The sequence below is a fragment of the Halichoeres trimaculatus genome, unplaced genomic scaffold, assembly GCF_033239565.1.
Source record: "Halichoeres trimaculatus isolate MK-OKI-2021-1 unplaced genomic scaffold, fHalTri1.1 fHalTri1_scaffold_13, whole genome shotgun sequence".
Taxonomy (NCBI): Eukaryota; Metazoa; Chordata; class Actinopteri; order Labriformes; family Labridae; genus Halichoeres; species Halichoeres trimaculatus.
The window spans coordinates 7,255,748-7,276,021 of NW_027437191.1; the positions used below are offsets into that span (position 1 = coordinate 7,255,748).

The 20,274-nt window shown below is 39.9% G+C and overlaps 2 protein-coding genes across 2 annotated transcripts in view; both read left to right on the plus strand.

Annotated features, from left to right (window-relative positions):
- The window catches only part of LOC141801666 (uncharacterized), a 43,132-nt gene extending 36,601 nt beyond the window's left edge, over positions 1-6,531 (plus strand). Inside the window, exons 17-23 of the mRNA XM_074684804.1 lie at positions 1,413-1,535; positions 1,631-1,759; positions 1,858-2,050; positions 2,224-2,348; positions 2,439-2,629; positions 4,663-4,796; positions 4,971-6,531. Coding sequence (XP_074540905.1) covers positions 1,413-1,535; positions 1,631-1,759; positions 1,858-2,050; positions 2,224-2,348; positions 2,439-2,629; positions 4,663-4,796; positions 4,971-5,203 — 1,128 coding nt within the window. The 3' untranslated portion in view covers positions 5,204-6,531. The remainder of the gene's footprint in view (positions 1-1,412; positions 1,536-1,630; positions 1,760-1,857; positions 2,051-2,223; positions 2,349-2,438; positions 2,630-4,662; positions 4,797-4,970) is intronic.
- Positions 6,532-8,209: 1,678 nt separating this feature from the next.
- On the plus strand, positions 8,210-19,302 carry cfap206 (cilia and flagella associated protein 206). The gene is made up of 12 exons (XM_074684810.1): positions 8,210-8,405; positions 8,654-8,737; positions 10,349-10,439; positions 10,611-10,799; positions 11,057-11,215; positions 11,694-11,908; positions 12,788-12,907; positions 14,768-14,966; positions 15,102-15,242; positions 17,113-17,306; positions 18,509-18,652; positions 19,081-19,302. Exons 1-12 carry the CDS (start codon positions 8,298-8,300, stop codon positions 19,300-19,302), a joined length of 1,866 nt encoding a protein of 621 aa, XP_074540911.1. The 5' UTR covers positions 8,210-8,297.
- Positions 19,303-20,274: the final 972 nt, after the last annotated feature.

Sequence of the window (20,274 nt, forward strand, 5' to 3'; positions counted from 1 at the left end):
CTCTACTGAAGTGATGATTATAAACACTTATAAACGAACCAGTGACATCACAAACTCACTTAAAGCATCAAACAAGAGCCTAATGTAGAAAAAAGAAGCCATTGAGCTCACTAGAAAGAGCAGGAAAGAAACTAGTTGTTAGCAGCTACCGTGGTCACACATAACTCATAGACCCTCGAAGAAGGAAGTCATCACACAAACATTAAACACCACCACCATCCAGAGAACCTCATTCCTGTTCCTTGGAAGAACGACATTCCTGACCAAAAGGTGTGCTCTCTTTGTGTATCTGACTGGACATACCTCTTTATTAACGCCAAGCCTAGCCTTCAAAGTAAAAGCATAAACCAGTTCTGAAAACAACTAAACCTAACAGTCTTATCATTTTTTTAGACTTAATTAAAAGTACTTATTCTGTTTCCTGTTTATGTTTTGATGGGGATGATTTTTTCAATTCATCATCTTTCCCAAAATAATTACTGAGATTAAATTGCTTTGACATTAAGAATGAATAAAACTACATCTAAAGAGGAGGTATTTTCAATTTTAGGCTTTATTCCCTCCCTCTGCTTCAAACATTGTAGCTTTACATAATTTCCAATCCAATCCAACTTTATTTGTTTAGCACTTTAAAAAAACAACCATAGTTGAAACAAAGTGCTGTACAGGACAATAAATACAATACGAGATAAAAGAATAGAAATAAAACATAAGTCAAATGAATTTTCAAAGACAAGGAACAATTTAAAAGCCATAAAAAAATTAAAATGAATTAAAAAATGCAGAAAAAGCAATCAGAAAGAAATAAAAATAAGTAATACTACTACTACTAATAATAATAATAATACAATCACCAGCCATTGTGCATCATAGGCCAGGGAGAAAAGGTGGGTCTTAAGGAGGGAATTAAAAACAGGCAGAGACAAGGCCTGCTTAATATTTTGAGGCAGCCGGTTCCAAAGTTTTGGGTCTGCAATAGCAAAAGCACAGCAAAAGCAATTTAAAATTAAAAACCCTTTAATGTTTCTTACACTCCTGTTTTAGTAAACCTTTATTTCAGTCTCTGTTTGAAGCACTGTCTCTTTAAGGCTCCCTGCTCCACAAACCCCCTCCACTCTGATTGGCCAACCCTCTGGCGGGGCAGAGCTGTAGGAAGAGATTTTTAGAATGAAACTATTGATCAGTTTACAGACAGATTTGAGGATTTCTACAACTTATGAACATTTAGAGGTTTAAAAATCTGCACAGTATAGTTTGAACAGTCAGCATTGTTACTTAATATCCATGTTAAAGATATGGGGAAGCAGAATAACCCCTCTTTAATGTTGGAATATGTCTAACAATTAACTTGATTATGGAGTTTATAAAGTGCTGGTTCATGTGATTAAATGTTCATTTTCCTCTCTTTCCAGATGTCAGACTATAAGACTCCTGTAGTTCTGGATACAGGGTCTGGTTTGATGAAGGCTGGATTTGCAGATCAAGAACTCCCAAATGTTTTGTTTCCAACAATCATTGGGAGACCAAAATATGAGGTGAGGACACTTTCTTAATACTTTGATTAAAAGAATAAAAAAAAATTTCATCTTTTTGCAGCCTCACTGTGACATGTTACTATCTGTGTGTGTAGGAAATAATGAACGGGAACCTGGAAAGAGAGGCTTACATTGGACACGATGCTCAGCACATGAGAGGAGTCCTGGCTCTGAAGCATCCCATAAAGAACGGGGTCATCCAGAACTGGGATGACATGGAAAAGGTGAGCAGGGAATTATCTTCTACCAGGTGTATGATGAAACTGGGTGTTGCTGATATAATTTGTTTAGGTCTCAAGACTAAACTTTGTTGCTCTTTCAGATTTGGCATCACACCTTCCAGCTGCTGTGTGTGGACCCAGAGGATCACCCAGTCCTGCTGACGGAGTCCGCCATGAACCCCTTACAGAACCGGCAGCGCATGGTGGAGATCATGTTCGAGTGTTTCAGTGTTCCCTTCACTTACGTGGCAATGCAGGCGGTGCTGGCTCTCTATGCGGCTGGAAAATCCACCGGTAAGCTTATCCATTCATGTCTGTGTGTGTGTGAAGTATATTTGTCCAGTTAGAGTCAAGTATTAGATATTCATTCATCTGATCTCTACTTGTTGCAACAGCTGAATACAAACCATTTTTTTCCTCTACGTCAAAAGGAAGTATTTGTGTTTTTTCTATGTTGCACTCTGCAGGTGTCGTGTTTGACTCTGGAGATGGAGTCAGTCACAGCGTGCCTGTGTTTGAGGGATACTGTCTACCTCACGCAGTCCAGCGCTTCCCTTTAGCTGGTGTTGATGTAACAATGCATCTGAAAAAGGTACAGACACAGTTTTACATTGTGATCAGAAACACTTCACATCTCTGGTGTCACACATGCTATATTATTTCTCTGATTCTGTTCACAAAGCTCCTGCAGGAACAAGGTGTGTGCATGCGCACTTCAGCAGAGATGGAGATCGTTCGGGAGATGAAGGAAAAGTGCTGCTGTGTGGCTCTGAACTACGAGTCTGAGCTGAGTCAGGGGAGGTCGTCATGCAGAGAGATGCATTACACCATGCCGGACGGGCAGGTTGTCACCCTGGGCACAGAGAGGTTCAGGTAACTCAACTTCATGTCCCGTGTTCGGATACTCAATCCACTCAATGGGGCTCAAACAGAGATCATTAGAGAGGGGTTATTCTGCTTCCTCAATTTGAAAACATGATTAGAAGTAACAATGCAGGATGTTTATATTAATCGTGTGCAGATTTTCAAACCTCTACATGTTCATATGTTGGAGGAATCTCTGAATCTGTCTGTAAACTGATCAAAAAGCTCCAAAATGAATTAGTACAAGATCTTCACAAGACTTGCTGAAATGATGAGGTCATCACATAAAGATCTCTGGTTTATAACAATTTGGAAGGGTGCCCCTCAAACACCAATGCCTACCCATAGTTGTGTCCCTGACAGGCCTCCAGAAGGCTGGCCAATGAGATTTTGGCTTTGTTTATGCTTCATGCGTCTGCGATCCCCTCGTGGCTTTGTGTGGACTAACGACATCATTTCAACAGCCTCGCCCCCTTGCGTGGTCCTTTTTGAGTGGAGAATTTCTACGTCGCACATCTCCGAAATGTTCGAACTTCTGCACAAAGACGCGCGGACTAACTGAAGCTCCTCGTGTTAAAAGTGCAAAAAACACCAGCATTAATATGATTTATAGGGCTGCAGCTATCGAATATTTTAGTACTCGAGTATTCTACTGAAAATCCCATCGATTAATCGAGTAATCGGATAAAATACATTATTGTTTAGTTAAAGAGCAGTTATTTTTCAAATGAAAATTTTTCTCTTTAAGAAATAGAATTGTCTGATACAGCATGTCAATAAGAGCACTTGCTTTGGTAGCTCCAAAATTTGTAAACACACTTTGACACATTTTTTGTGCCTTGTACATCTCATCAAATGTTGCGGACCCAAATGGCGCCTGTTTCGTAGAATGACCCATTAGTCTCCAAACTCCAGAAAAGAAGCTAGATTTGTTGCTAGTTGCTATTTTGTATAAGAGGTAGCTTGAGGGGTCTGAAAACTCTCTTAATATGGCCTCAGCTCTATTTGAAATACCACTCTTTGATCTTTTTTAAAATTAAACGATTCCTAGAGGCAGAGAAAGTTACTCGAGTATTTTTTGTAATTGAATGCCTCGAATCATTCGAGGAATTGTTTCAGCTCTAATGATTTATCACACAGACATCAACATGTTTATTGTGGGATATAAAATTCCTGGTGTGAAATTGGGGCTAAACTTGGCAGATGAAGAGGGACTGGCAAAAAAAAAAAAGTAAACTGTGTAAACAACTTCTTCTGTGCTAGTTTTAGTACTGTGAAGACATGCATTTGTGGTACACTGCCCCCTGCAGTTTGGGAGCTGTAAATCGTGTACGTCTACGATGGGGTACGAGAGGGACAGTATGATGCAACATTCACAAATTTTAAAAATATAACATCCAGCAGGATTGTTACCATTAATTTAAGCTCTTATACCTGATGTGGTGGGTGATGGTTAACTCAGGAACTTGCTGAACCAGAAACAGCTGTCATGGCTTGTTTGTTGCTCCAGGTCATGAAAAATCAATTGAAGTGTCTCTTTTTTAACCCTCTAAGCCATTTAGACCCCTAGATATGTAACTAAAAAATCATCCTAAAAGAACTGCTGCTTGAAGTACTGTTCACCTCAGTTTGGCGGGGATTGTTCATTTATACCTCTGGTTTGGTTTGTGAGTCCTTCCGCGCAGATTTTCACAGCTCAAGCTTTAAGAAAAAGTTCATACAGCTGGACAGAAAAACAAAATCATGACCCACTACAGTGAAACCAGAAAAGTGGATTAGAAGTTGCCTCTGAATGTGGGATATCTGGTTTGAACTGGTCTTAAATTAACTAAAAAAATACCAGTTTGGAGCTGAAGAAGGCCTCGGTGTTGTTGGGTGAAGTTGAACATGGACTGAGATGAAGAGAAGAGCAGCATGTGTTCAGCACCTGTTGAACCAGTCTACCTGCCTCACTTTAGAGTAGATTCCTCAAACATTGCAGCTGCCGTTTTACTTCTCTTTGTCTTATATAACTTCTGTTTCCTGCCTCCCTTTCTCTCCAGGGCCCCTGAGATTCTCTTTAAGCCTGAACTCATCGGACGGGACCATTACGGCATGCACGAGAGCATCTTCAAGTCAATCCTCAGCTCAGACATCGACCTGCGGCGCTGCTTCCTGGGAAACATCGTGCTGTCAGGTAACAGCTGATTGTTACGGTGTTACACAACAGTCTGAGGGCTCAGAGATGCTCTCCTGCTGGGATCTGATTCGTGCTTTTCTCTTTGATTGTTTGGTCCTGTGCTTGAAGGGGAAATTCTTTGCACTTAGAGCACTGGTTTTGTCATAATTCAGCTTCATCTCTCTTTCTCAGGAGGGAACACCCTGCTGGGTGGCCTACCTGAGAGACTCCAGGCTGAAATCAGAGGCTTGGTTCCCCCCGACATGGGGAGGACTGTCCACGTCACCAGCCCAAAGGACAGAGACTTTTCAGTGTGGAGTGGAGGGGCAGTGCTGGCCAACCTCGCCAACTTCAGCTCCTCGTGGATCAGTCAGGACGAGTATGAAGAGTATGGGCCACAGATCGTCTTCAGGAAGTGTTTCTGAGACAGTCTCCTGCGTAACATACCAATTATTTTTTTATTTCACAAGTGCAATATGCATACAGCTCTGACACAGTGCCATGGATTGGTCCGTTAAATAGTTGTCTGTCTCTTTTTTAGGTGTTTATATTTTTAAAATTGATCTTCTCTGCTCCATGTTCTTGTTTCCACTCTTTGCTCGAAGCTTTCTCTGTTTTCTCCTGTCAGTGTCACTGTTTCTAAGGGGTTGAATTTCTATGTCCTGAAAAATGTATTAAGCATTATTAATTGAGATTTTTAAGCAAGAGTTTAAATTTTTTATTGTTAAGGGACAAGAATTGAAGCTGGCCTTTAATTGGTGTCTGCCAACCTTTTATTTTTTTCCTTTTTTTCTAAATAATGAAACAAACATAATAACTTGATGTGCTAAGTATATAATCAAATATGAAATAACAAATTATACTAAGACAAAAATTTAAGCACATCATTTTTTTGAGCGTTTTGGTGAAATTTGCTTGAATTTGGAAAAATCTGAACCAGTGCAGCTGAGTGTGCAAATTGCAACCAGCATTTAATGATCTTTATGAAGGGTTACTGGGGCCTCTGTGAGGGAAAGAAATAGAGTATAAAACCAAAAAATGACCACTTTTTTACTTTTTCTCTTTGCATTGCCCCTTTAAAAAATACACTCCCTTATATTAAAGTGGTCTCCATCATGTGTGAGGATCATGGTTCAGAAGTTTTAGCTGCCATGATGTGAACTGAAGAGGAGAGGTGTGGAATTATGGGTAATGGAGTTTGTTTTGTGGTAAACATGCAGCTGAGTCATTGAGTGTAATTTTCCAGTTGAGGAGGCTTTTGTTTTGCTCGTCCTGTTTTCGGCTCATGGTGTAAGATGTGAGGTGTTGTTGTTTTGGTGTTGATGCCTCTCACTCGTCTGTAGAACAAACAGATGATGTTAGAGCTGCTGCTGCTGCAGGTTTAGTATCTGTGTGATGTTTGGTTTGAGTGCCATGTTTGCCCACTCACCTGATGAGTTCTGTTTCTTGTTTATGCAGTGGTTGTTCATGTTTTTCACTCGCTCGGCAGTGCTCTTTATTTCTGTGAAAGGTGTTCCAGTGTTGCCAAACTTCTGCATTTATCCCCCACCATGAATCCTTAAAACTCCCTAAGCCGTGTTGTTGTGTACATATATACATAAGTATTGAGTGAATTTGTTTTGTTTTGTTTTTTGCATGGAAATGTTTGCTTGATGTTGCTATTCTCATTGCTTCCGTCTGCATGTATTCATTATATTCTGTTTTTCCAAAGGCAGAGGGTTGTCATGTGACCTCTAGCTCAGCTCCTAAGTGGGATTTACTTTATGATGCTACTCCAGCCTCAGTCTGCTTTGTTTACTGGCTCCAGTTTGAAGAAAACAAACTCCTCCTCCTCTAACTGTACTGTAACAGTCTGGGTTGAGTCCAGCATTTTTCACCCAAAACCATGCTCTTTTTGTCGTGTCTGTTTTTATAATAAATATTTTAATCATCACTTTCTCTGCTGTCTCTAATGTCTCTCAGACCGGTCAGGTTGATACAGACTGTTCCTCTGCAGAGGATTTCCAGCTGGTATGGCTCTACAGACTGCTGGAGCAGGAAATAAAAGGGAAATACTGCTGATGCACTGGAATTCTGACTGTTGTCTGAATGTTACACACCGAAAGAATCTTTGAACGTTGCACATACTCCATTTAATACAGTTTTTGCAAAAAAGTTAGATATCAAATACTTTTTCTTGATAAATTTTGCCTCATAGATGCATTTGTGAATCATACTACTTTTTTGTTTAAAAAATGTCTCTAAGGTTCACATTAAAGTAGGATTAGTTGGTTAAAGTTGGAAATTATGTATACTGAACCATCCAATACTCTTAATACAAATGTTAAAAAAAATACAAATGATTTGAGTATTCAAGAGCTGACGGGATTCTTACAGATATCGTGTAGCTCTTACATTACATAAAAATAACTTATTACAATACAATGCAAAACAAAAAAAGTGTGAAGTACATCTTTCTGAAGCCAGGTGGCAAAAAGCTGTAAACAATAAATGGAAAATTAGAAAAACAAACATCTTTTTATACCTGGGTTGGATATCCTCAGTGTAGATATAAACATACATATATGTATGTATGTTTATATATATATATATATATATATATATATATATATATATATATATATATATATATATATATATATATATATATATATATATATATATATATAAACATACATACATATATATATATATATATATATATATATATATATATATATATATATATATATATATATATAAACATACATACATATATATATATATATATATATATATATATATATATATATATATATATATATATATATATAAACATACATACATATATGTACATTGTAAAAAGTATATGTTAACATCAAAAAAGCACATTGGCCAAAACAAACGTGGAGCTGATGAAAGTTAAATGTAGGATAAAGCAAAGTATATCAATTTATTACAATTTCTTAAAAAGTACAAACAATTAGTAAAATAGTATAAATAGAAAATGAATAAATTAATAGAATGTGGTCCTAAAAAATATGTAAATTTCCCTGTATCATTACACCCCCCCCACCCCCCCACCCCCCCCCCCCCACACACACACACACACACACACACACACACATACACACACACACACGTATTTATTATTTAGCTTTTTCTTTTTTCTTTTTTTTTTGTCTTGTTTTGAACATTCCAAATTGGACGAACTTGAATAAATAGTAAATGTTGAAGTACTGAAATAAAGTTTAAATAAGGTAAAGAGAGAAACAGGTGATTCAACAACTGAATGTTCATAAAACTCGACTGCTTCAGATAATCTTCGTACTTTGGAAGTACATTCTTCCGCCGTCGCAGTTAAGTAGTGTTGCTGGATGATAGCGACCTCTGGCGGTGAGACTCACACAATGCACCCCTGCCGTTACACTGTTACCATGGTGACCAGTAATCAGACAAGCTGCCCGGTCGTTACTAGCAGTGTTATTAGCATCAAATAACTGAAGTTTCTATCCGTGACCATTACCTCAGTCTGTGGAAATGTCTCGAGCTCACGCAGAGGACGTTATTAAGAACATCATCCGTGACATTGTGCGGGAGTGTGCGGGAAGGGGACATGAAGTGTCCGACACTTTGGTTGCCTTCATGGTCAGTAAACTAAACGCTAACCTGCTAACTGATAACCATGTTCCTAACGTTTGCTAGTTTACCACATTATTTAATTATAACGGTGAACATTTTTACAAGTTTTTCCTTCTATGACTTTTTGATGATATTCTGCTCTTCCTCGAACACCCAAACTATTGATAGAAGTTTACGCTAAATGTATTAATACTTAATTAAGCTAATAAACGTAACATTTTGATGCATTTTTACCAATTTTTACATATCCTCAGGTGAAAGCTGTTGTGCTGGACCCCAGAAACGGTTTTGATGTGGATCGGACTCTGACCAAACAGGATGTGCTGAAACTTGAAGAAGTGAGGACACAACCAGGGGCGTATTTAGTCGTTTGAGGGCCCAAGGCAAACCCAGTTAATGGGGCCCTCCATGTCCTTGTAACTCATCTTCCTCAGAGCTAGACTGGCCTTACCTGGGTCCACTGTCTCTTTCCCAGAATCAAGGCACGAGACAGTGCTAACCTTGTACATGGTATCACAACGCAACTAAATGCATTTCCTCAAGTTTTGTACTTTAGTTTGATTTTGAAAAGAGTGAATACATTGTTTAGTCCACTTTGTCCTGGATTTGAAATCTTTTATGGTCAATTGACAGCTTATTTGTCCCAAAGTGGGGAATATACAGAGTAACAGTAATAAACAAGAAAGTATGAAGTGGAAAACATTACAATAGGTAAATATTGAAAAAATAATTTAGTAAAGAAAAAATATGTAAATATCAAGCACAACATAAAACTGGAGAAAAATCTACTGAAAGAGGTGATATTTACAGTAACTATACTTTTTGGTACTATTATTTTAAAGTTAATGTGTTTTTATTTGACCCCCCCTGTCCAGTAAGTTATGTATACAAAATAGAGATTTTGTAGAATAATGTTTATCACCAACTCAGAAAGTTTGATTTTGAGAAAATTATCCTGTTTCCTGGGCTAGATAAAGTCCTTAAAATCCTAAAAGTCTTATATGTTTATCTCAGATCTCAGAGCAACATTGTTTTTATTTCCGGCTTGGTTGAAAATAAGAAAAAAATGGGGGAAAAAAAGTGTTTTTTACCACTTTCTTCCTGAATCAAATTTTCAGATGTGTTGTAACACGGAATAGCCCATTGAATAAGAAGGGAGGGGGAGCACCCAAAACGATCAGTAAAGATTGAGCCTTTTGATGTATTGTGAAGCATGTGAAGTAAGATTTAGAAAAAATTAATGCTTCCAATTGAAGACAACTTCATAAATCAGTTTTTTAGAGATGCTTTGGGGGCCCCTAGGAATCTGGGGGCCCCAGGCAACTGCTTGTGTTTGCCGAATTGTAGCTACGCCCCTGGACACAACTGTGCTATGATTATATTATATCTCAGAAAATTCTTACTTTATATATGGTTTATATGCCTTGGTTTTGTTATGACTTCATTTTTTTCTTAAATACAGAGCTGTGATACAGTATTTGTCACTTTTAAATCAGATCATCAAATAAATTTTATTATTAGAAAAATATAGTCAGACCTAATACAAAAAACAGTTTACAAAATATGATTTAAGTTATAAAAAGAATGAATGTGATCCAAACCTACCTGGTTCTGTGTTAAGAAGTAGTTTATTCCCTTGTTTAATCACAAATGAACTTTTATTAACCACTTTTTTAAAAAGATGAGTTGAATTCAAGAGCCACACGTAGGCCCTGATTTATGCCAGACCTGTTGAATCAAGAAATCCCTTCACTAAAACCTGTCTGACAAAAATATGCTATAACACATTATGTTGTGACCGAAATATATTTAAGAACAGATGAGAAAGTCATTGATATCCAAAGGTCAGGAAAGCTTACTAGAAGCAGATCTCATATATTCCACTGTCCCTGAGCCGCCCTGTGAAGTTAAAAACAACAACAATAACATTTATTTTTAACTTCTAACAGCTGTGTCTGGAGAAACTGACAGAGAATTGCAGTCCATCCCTGGACACCATTAAGATGCAGGTGTGCTTTGATGTGAATTACACCTCCAGACGTAAGTGACACAGTGGGATCTGTCATACAATTAGACTCCTGTTTAGTGGACTGTGAGCGGACATGAACGCAGCTTTTAGTGCCTTATTCAACCATTCTGATGCCTACTTTTTGTTTTTAGAATATCTCATCATTAATAGTCGTATCACACACTGTGTGTTTGTGCATGCAGGTGAGTTTCTGGAGGAAATCCACCGGGTGATGGAGTCCAGGCTGAGTTCAGTGAGCAGGGAGATCACAGACAGCCGGGTGAAAACACGGGATGAGTTGGAGGCTCTGTACCGTAAAATCATCACATATATCCTGCTGCGCTCCGGGATGGGCTCACCTGCTGACGACAACGCCGTAAAAGAAGCTACAGGTTCACTCTGATGCTTTTATCTTATCGCTTGTCTATCTTAGTCTTAGTGTGTATGTATTTTTTCAAGCAAAAACTTCTGTTTTATTTATTCTTCATATTATTTTATTCAAACGATCTGCCACGTTCATTATGAGCATCCAGCATTGTTACTTTGTATCCATGTTTAAAACATGGAAAAGCAAAATACCCATTCTTAAAAGAAGAATGGGAATCTGCGATAAATAACCCGTCCCCTCATTTCTTCCATCTTTTTCCAGCGGCTCTGCAGAGCGTCTTCCCTCACACTGAGCTGGGAGCCTTCATGGTCCTCCTGAAGAGAGACAAAGAGCAGCGGCTCAGAGAGCTCACCATGACCGTTACTGGGATCAGACTCTTCAACAGGTCCGGCAGGAAGGAGGAGGAGGAGACCAACCTCTGTGAGCTCAGTCTAACACACACTAACACCAACATGACACTATTACTTGTAAAAAATGTGCTGCCATAAGATGATCTTTTGTGTAAGTTAGGCCAAACACTCAAGCTGACTTTACAGCTGAGCAAAAACTGCATCCTTGTGAAAAAGTCACATGATCCTTTAGTGAGTCAGGCCCAGAGTGTGCAAAACATAGCTTTTACTGGATATACCAACACTGGTTACTTTTGTTATTGTATGGATCCCCCAAAAAATGTTTTACATTTTAAGCAAACTGTCTAAACCAGCAAAACCATTTAATCTAAAAATGTTTTTAAAAACTGCAGTAGTCCAACAACTCCTATTTTGTGCGAGACTGTTACCGACATTTAGGAAGAACTCTTGAATGTTAACTACTTTATCAACAGTTGATTCAATCAGTGTGTCCTCAACAATAAAAGTCAGACCATAGATTCATTTTTCCTCTCACGTTGTGTCTGCAGTGCCTGCAGCTCTGACTGAAGCTCTTCCAGTCATAAGTACGAGTTTAGAAAACGAGCTGAGCTCAGCTCAGAGGTTGGCTTGGAAGTACACGGCCGTGCTGGAGAAGCTGTTGGATCCTGACCGTGGGTCTGCAGGCTGTGATGCTCCCATCGTGTTACTCAAACAGGCTCTGTACAACGTCAGGCAGCACGAAGGTTTTCTCCGAATGTTACAGGTGAGGAAAAAAATCAATGAAGTCCATTAAGATGTTTTTATGCTCTTTTGTCTTTTTTTAGTTTTCGAACAATGAGAGTGATTTTTATTCAGCAAAACAGAAGTTTTCAAAAGGGGGTCTGCGGCCCTAAGGGGGTATGTGGGGGTACTGGGTCCTTACATTTTTGGTTGATTCAGTAGTTTTTTGAATGTGCAAGTAATTATTCCCAAGTATTTCTATTTTCAGTCATGTTGATGTCTTTGAACACACATTACTGGATACACAAAGGCCAAAGATGTTATTCTTCAGTGACACATGAACACAGAGCGTATGGCCTAATAGTGTAGTTCTACAGAGTTTAGCTGAGGCTTAACCACTCAAACTCTGTAACTTCACGGTCATTCAACGAGGATTTGGTTCTTAAGTGCTGCTGTAAAATGAAATCAGCATCTCCATAAAGCTTGTAAACATATAAAGCATGAAGTGTTCTACAGTTTCCTGGTAAAACCTCTGCATTGACTCTGGACTTCAGAAAGCCCACTGGACCAACAGCAACAGTTTACATGCCCCCCCCAAACCATCACTGACTCTGGAAACTTGACTCCGGACTAGGGATAGACAGACTATCAGCTGGGTTGATTATCAGTGCAAATATAGAAATATTGGTATCTGCATTTCTTTTTTTAATCCTTCTGAAAACACTTCTGATTAATAGAAGATTTCCCCTGGCTGACATGTGAGCGTGTTAATAAAAGTTAGGTCTGACAGTCATAAAGAGATGCTGTAACATCCACACACTGAGTTTGTTTGAAACCTCTCATCTTTGACTCCTCTGCTTAAAGCTTCTATGATTGACCTCTGTTGCTAAGTGAAAATATGTTTTTATCTGTTTTCCTCCAGACTGATACACATTTATGTGCCAAACACGTTGAGATCCTGCAGACTGAGCTGTCCTCACACATGAATCTACTGAAACAAACAGTGAAGTCGAAGACGGCTGTGCCCACTGCCACTGTGTTTGTGAGTACGTCCGTCACTGCGCCTGTTTTTCTCATCAAATGTTGTTCAGCAGTTGTTTTTTTGACTTCAGGAGATTGAGTTGAAATGTCATCTCTGTGGAAAGGGAGTAAGATTCAGGTGTGGTTAGCATAGCTTAGCATTAGGACCTGGGGCTCTAATTTCCTGGCGCAGTGCAAGGGGCGCAAGCCTGGCGTTGGTGCAGTGACAATTTCATGCCAAAAACAGCGCAGAAAGTGCGCTGAAAGCTAGTGAAAGCCAGTTCCAACCTGGTCTATTCTCAGTGCAAAGTGGAGCGCACCCTCCGCAGCTGTAATTTGGTGACAGGCACACATGTGCGCTCACCTCAACAAAGCCTCAGAGGCAGGTTTCCAGAGTGTCAGGCACATTTTAATGCAGTAAACAATCACAGCAATCATTATTTAATGTAACCGTGTGAACCAGCGTATACATTTATATCTATATTAACTGTCCCGTCACATCTGATGTCAGATTAAAGCCGTTTGTCATAATGGAAAGTTAACCTGACGACAGCTGGAAGTTTGATGCACATCTTACAATTAAACAATAAACAGCCTTAACATCTGATACTGAGTATATATCTGGTTCTCTCATTTCATTTAATTCAAAGAAAAGAGGGAGAGAAAAAAACGAAGAAAAAAGAGACAAAATAAATGTATGTCACTCAGGATTTACCCGTGATTTCTCATATTTCTCTGTTTTAGTCTTTATTTTTAACCTGATCTAAAAAGATGGAGTACATTGTTGTAAGGAGGATGAGGTGGAGACACTGGGAGAGTATACAGTGTATCACCAAAGGCTCTACTTGGCGATGACAAACCAGGAGTGGAGGTGGATCAAAAGTATTCTGAATGGATAAGCCAGCTGTGTAACTGTCTCTTCATTTTTTACTCCTATTAATGACAAAGGAACAGATTAAATCTGTCCCGGGAGCTGGCCCACACGCTGACGCGCTTTGTGTCCACCAATACGCCCCGCTGTCCATTCTCCTGCTGCAGGGACAGCGGCTCTGACCGTTGCCGCTACCGGGTCTTTCCAGCACACTTTCCGCAGCGGGGATTAGTCAGACCAATCAAACGCTGCGCCTCGGCCGCAGCGCATTTAAAGGCGAGGAGAGGCTGCCATTTGCACAGAGGGAGGCATGGACGTGCTCCTCTGAGCCTGGACTGCGCCTCTCTTGGCACTGCAGGAAACTTGCAAAGTGCACCGGTCACACCATGTCCACGCGGCGAAGGCCGGCTCAGGGCAGGTGCGCCTGGTCTACAAAATTAGAGCCCCTGAAGTGTAAACATGTACCTCAAGCCCCGTTTCCAGCAAGTGGTCCAGTATGGATCTGTACAGTTTGGTGCTGTCCAGATTGGTAAAGCCTGATCCTGTTTGTGTCCCTCTTGGTGGGCGGCGTGTAAGCCAGGCGCTGATAGCTGCATCAGCTGTGCAATAGGGTGACAGCATAACAGCTTAACACACTGTGCCCAGCTAATAAATCCAATGAAGAATAAAACCATGACACTGTAAAGAAAAGTATGCTTTTTGGTGACGCCAATTTCTAAACAAAAAGAAAGTTATCTTCAGGAAGACTGGAGATTTAAACATAGCAGGGTCTTGTTGTTTCGTATCACAGCTGTCGCATGAGAAGTGATACATTTTTCGACCAGTCATTGATTTGCAGTGTTTCTAGCTCCACATTCTGGGGTTGGATCAGAATGTCTCTAACCATCATTCAAAAGCTTGTATGTCTTTAAGACAAAGTGTTTGTATTCACAGCAGAAAATATCAAATTCCTTCAGATACTTCAACACTTCAAAATTGCTTTTGTCATCTCTCATTTTGCTGTTCCTCCAGCCACTCTTCATGGCCCTGTCCAAGCTTTGGTCCGGACTACAGGACGAGGCTGAGCTGCTGAAGATCCTCAACAACATCAGGCTCGACCTGCAGCCCTTCATCGCCTCTCAGGCTAAGATTTTCTCTGAGGATTATTTGGACGGCCTGCTGGAGGGCGCAGAGGTGAAGACCGATGAGCAGAGAATGATGGAGTCTTCAGGTACAGCTCATTTCAATAATAATACAGGTTAAAGTCCACGCTCACAGTCCTTCAGTACTGTACTCAAACTGCACTCAAACATCTCTGACCCACGCTTGCTTTGATGTGGTTGATGTCCTCTGTGATGCTGTTCAGATGAGCGTATTGATCCAGCGGAGATAGAGACAAATGATTGGCTCCTGCCTGAAACTACAGCCGGCTTTGATGAGCTTCCACTGCAGTATAACAGCGTCTGTGGATACACTTTGGTGACCAGAGGTGGACTTTTACTTCCAGGTACCATCCTCATCACACGTTAGAATACCATGCAAAGCACTTCATCTGATGCACACCAGATTCTTTAAAATTCCTGAATTCACAGAATGTCATATCATTCCTCTTACTCATCACTTTAAAATCCTCAATAACATCTATGTACACTTTCAGCTGTTAGTCTTTTTTTTATCTTATATGGTAATGTCCGTGCTCACAAGAACCAACTAGTGTTCTGGTTCCTGTTTGGGGTTCATTTGTGGTCTGGGTAGTAATTGGCGTTTGCAGGAAAATCACTCAGATTCAAGTTTAAGGGTTTCTATTTTCGGTTTACTTTATTAGAGGACACACAGACAAAAAAAAAAAAAAAATGAGAAGAAAACAATCCAGCATAATGATATCTCAGCTCCTATCACAGGGTTCCTGCGGATCCTTGAAAAGTCTTAAAAGGCATTGAATTCATATCTCTAAAAATAAGGCCTGAATTGGCATTAAAAAGTCTTAAATCCAATTTTCAAAAGTCTTAAAAATTTGAACACATTGGTTACATTTATGTTAGTTTGAAGTCAAAAAAATTAAGTAACAGTTATCTATTTTTCTAAATAATTTCCTGATTACTCTTGTGGTAACATTGTGTAATCACAATAGCGGAACTAAGAAAAAAGTGATGTGGTTGCACCAGGAACTTTAAAAGCAGATGCATATCTTGGTTCTACCTAGGGTGCCTGGAGATAAAAAAAAAATGAGGAAAAATTGGCAAAAGAAAATCCAAAAGTGGCTTAGGAAAATTGATTATGGCAGCAAAATTGAGAATTAAATTTGACATTAAAATTCAAAAACCATGTGAAAATTCCAAAAATGGTTGTGACAGTGGCCAAAAAGATGAATGGGGGCAAAATAGGCATAAAATTGTAAAAATGGGGTTAAAATAAGGCAAATAGTGATGCTTTTTGTAAAATAAACACTGGGTTAAAATTGCCTCTAACCCAGGTAATTCATGTGGTGTTTTTGTTTGTTAGTTTTGTTGCAATTGTGGTTTGTTGTCGACTTGTTTTTAAATTTGATTTCCAACGCCATTAAAAAAGTCTTAAAAAGTCTTAAATTGAACTTGCCTTGAGCTGTAGGAACCCTGTATCAGCTGTGATCTAGTGAGGATTTAGTCTTCTCTGTTAACAGCATGAAAGGCTAGTTAATGTTTTTTTTTAAATCAAACATTTACACCGTGACTCTGATCCAGGGGCGTCAACCTCATTTTAATTCAGTGATCACATACAGGCAAACTTGATCTGAAGTGGCAGCAGGTTTAATCCAATCCGATAACCAAAATCTGATTGGATTACCTTTGAACAACCAGCTCTAAGTGATCAGAAAGGAAAATAAAGATGAGCTGACAATAAAAGAGCTGAAACAAACAGGTTCCCACAGAACAGTTTTCAGAAAAAGAGAAACCAAACCACTGGAGCTGAGCAGCTGACCTGACACCACACACGGGAATCACTCCTCACACTAAACACAAAGGTTGGTCGGGCTGCTGCCTTCAGAGAGAACAGGTAAAGGGTTCAAAAGAGGCTCAGTTTCAACAACTACTTTGTAAAAGAGAGACTGGAAATGTTGACCAGAGAGCACAAGGAGCAACCTCTCTGTACCTCAGACAGTGAGTCTAGGAGTTAGTGCAGGTAACAGGAGCCTGTGAGGATACTGGATAAGCTCCTCTTCTTCAGATCAGCTCTTCAGACTCAGAGCTGTCAAACTGAGTGAGGAAGATGAACCAGGAAACAACAGCACCTTTCTTCACTCTAGATCTGAACTCACTGTTCCTTTTTGAGTCACTCCTCTTACATCAAGTGCACTGTGCCTGAAAATCATTCAGTTTGAAATACTTCTTTTTTTTCAGGTAATCCTCAGATTGGAGTTCTTAAATACAAGGAGAAGCTCTACAGTTTTAGCTCCAAAGAAGCTGCTTTAACATTTGCCTCCAGACCAGACGAGTTCATCGAAGAGGTGGCAGAGAAAGCAAAACTTTCCCCTGAACTCATCCAGCTCCTCAAACTGCATCAGCAGTTCTCCTGCGTCAGTCCGTACCCTGAGGTCAGCAGGTTTGAAGAAAGAGCCTGATTCATGTTTAACCAGCATGATGGATCTGTGAGCAAGCACTCACTGAGAGCTCTGTTTGATGAAGACGCTACATGGATGGTTTAAAATGCTGTGCTGTGGTTATTTCTGAAATGTAGCTTTACGTGATGCTTCTTTGAAGTTAAAGGTCCCATATTATGCAAAAATCACTTTATTAAGTCTTTTAGTGAAATTTGTGGGTCTTTGGCTTTCCTCCCAGCCCACAAAATGTGATATTTAATGAAAAAACCCGTACTTAGTAGTGCTTGCGAATGTAAAATCCTGACCTAAAACAAGCTGTTTGGAATTTCCGGGGTTTGCCGACGTCAGCGATTCCCTTTTTTGACCAATCAGGAGCAAGTCTGACCTGATTGGTCCACCAGAGCAAATACCCCCGAATACTCCTGTCCCCACATCTGGGGAAAAATCTCTCAGCAGCGAGTGTGGCTGTTTTTGGCTGTAAACAGCCACATAGTTTCATGCACAAGCTTCCCATCTTGAAAGAAGACAAGACTGAGCAGCTAGAGTTCATTTATGAGGGAAATGTTCCAGCTTCACTCAGTAAAACTGTGCATGTGTGTGCTAGTCACTTCACTGCCGACTGCTTTTCCAACTTTGGACAGTACAACAGAGGGCTAGCAAATAGACTGGTCCTGAATCCAGGCGCATTACCAACCATCCACCAACAAACCTCAGACCTTGGAAATGTGAGTATTTTAAATGCTGGGTGCTGTGGAGCAGATGTAAGAGGTTTTCCACAGTGCCCCCTCTGTCTCTGTGTTAGCTTCAGGACGCTAACTTTAGCTGCAGTTAGCCTGTTGTTTTAGCCTGTAATGTTACAGAAAACAAGCTTCGCTGTTTTCTAAACATTGTGCACTCAGAGCTTGTGGTGCCGCTCTCAGTGATGCTGAAGAGCAGGGCGGTATCAGCGGTGGCTCATTTACATATGAAGGCCACGCCCACTAAATCAGAGCGTTCTGAACAGAGGGGCTATGAGAGCCTGGAAACAATGCTGCTGTGCTTGATTCATTGGCTTTTTGGACCAAAACATGTTACTACCATTTCATGAAGACATCAATGATCCATATTAAACTGCAGGAAAGGAGCAGAATATGGGACCTTTAACGGTTTCTTCTATGACTTTTAACCAAACTCACTGGTGTCTTGTGGTTTTGCAGATGCAGCCAGGAGACACTTTACTAGTCAAGGCGATCACCAAGTGTGAGAGCGGTACACAGACTGACATCCACCCCGTGGAGACAAACATTGACAGGTCGTATGAGTGGAACGAGTGGGAGCTGCGAAGAAAAGCTATCAAACTGGTGAGTTTCACTTCACAAAGTGTGGAACCTGAAGGCGCTGCAGGAGGGATGCATGAGGCCATGGGAAAGGTCAACATATAGAGTCAGTCAGCGTCACTTTGTAGCTTGGCGAGTGGCGGATAGTCTGGGAAAAAACTTTTTTTTTCTGCTTGCAATAACGTAAACACGTAGATTTTAAATCCCAATGCTGAACGAGTTGTCATTACCATCACTTGAAAAAAGATTAAGACATTATTAAACTAAACAGCAATTGTATGTAATAGCCCTTTAATTCTGATCCATTTTACAGATAAACAAAAATAACATCTAACTAAAAACCTCTATCCTCTGAATACAAAGGTCATATTTATGTTTTTAAAGCACAGGCTAAACAGCAACTGAAGTAAATAAAACTGACTCCCCAACCTTTTTTTGTCGTTAAACTCCAGGCTGATCTCCTGACCAAAGCGACCCACTCCACACAGACTGATCTGAGCCACATGAGACGGGAAAACGCGACTCAGACGTGGCTGCCAAAAAACGCTGCCTGTCAGAGTAAGAGGGATGGACAGAGCAGCGCACCCAAACCTCAGGTGTACCTGGCAGGAGTTAGAGGACAGAGAGACGGACACACGGTCAAAACAAACCTTACCAGAGCTGTGGATGAATGATTGAGACTCTCCAAAAGATTTACAGAATTTATGCTGTCAAAAATAAAAGTCACTTTAAAGATTTCATATCTGTGAAGAGTTTCACTCAGTGACACTTACTGAAGAGATTAACAGAGAAACTTTCATATCCACTGGGTGAAAAAAAAAAGGTGAGATTGTAGCGTCTATGTGTAGCACTCAGAGCCTTGATGCTAACTCACGTTTAGAAAGAATCGAGAAAAAAGTTTCAACTTGGAACATTGAGGCTGTTTTCCCTTCCTCTTCTAATTGAAGTGATTTTGAGTCTGGGGCTCCTTCCCTGGGAAATGTTGAGTTTCTCAAATTGACCATTTTGGGTTGGAGTTCAATCATGAACTCGATCTATAATCAAAACAAAAGATTTAACCTGGTTTGGTTTTCGTGCAGACTCAAATTATATTGGAGCAAAAGGTGGGGGTGGGGCTCCTATAGGCGGCTCTGTGCTGAGCTGATGTGGTCATTACTCAACTCTCCTCATTGTCGGTGCTCTGTAGAGATTCAGAGTGTTTTTTTTTCAATATAAAAATACCCCCCTCAAAAAAAGGCCACTGTGTAAAAGAGAATAGTGATTAGTATACCTAGTTCAAGTCTTATAATGGTAGTTTGATTGGTATGACTAGTATACCTTTTATGATTACTATGAGTAGTGTGCTTAGAATGAGAAGTCTGAGAAGTATTTAGTATGAGTAATTATCCTATTATGAGTAGTATGAGCAGAATGCCTTGTATAAGTTGTGTGGGTATTATGATCTGTATGCCTGGTATGATTAGACTGAGTAGTATGCATATTGTGAGTAGTTGCCTCAGTATCAAAAGTATGAGTGGTAGGCCCGGTGTGAATTGTATGCCTCGTATGAGAAGAATGAACAATATGCCTAGAATGCATAGTTTGAGTAGAATGAGAAGTATGAGCAGTTTGAGTAGTATGGCTTGAATGAGTAGTAGCCTCAGTAT

What these genes read in the sequence shown, in the direction of transcription:
- cfap206 (XM_074684810.1), top strand. Translation starts at nt 8,298, where the DNA reads ATGTCTCGAGCTCACGCAGAGGACGTTATTAAGAACATCATCCGTGAC. An exon ending in TGTGAATTACACCTCCAGAC is followed by an intron (nt 10,440 to 10,610) that starts GTAAGTGACACA and finishes TTGTGCATGCAG; the next exon opens with GTGAGTTTCTGGAGGAAATC. An exon ending in AGGTGGACTTTTACTTCCAG is followed by an intron (nt 15,243 to 17,112) that starts GTACCATCCTCA and finishes CTTTTTTTTCAG; the next exon opens with GTAATCCTCAGATTGGAGTT.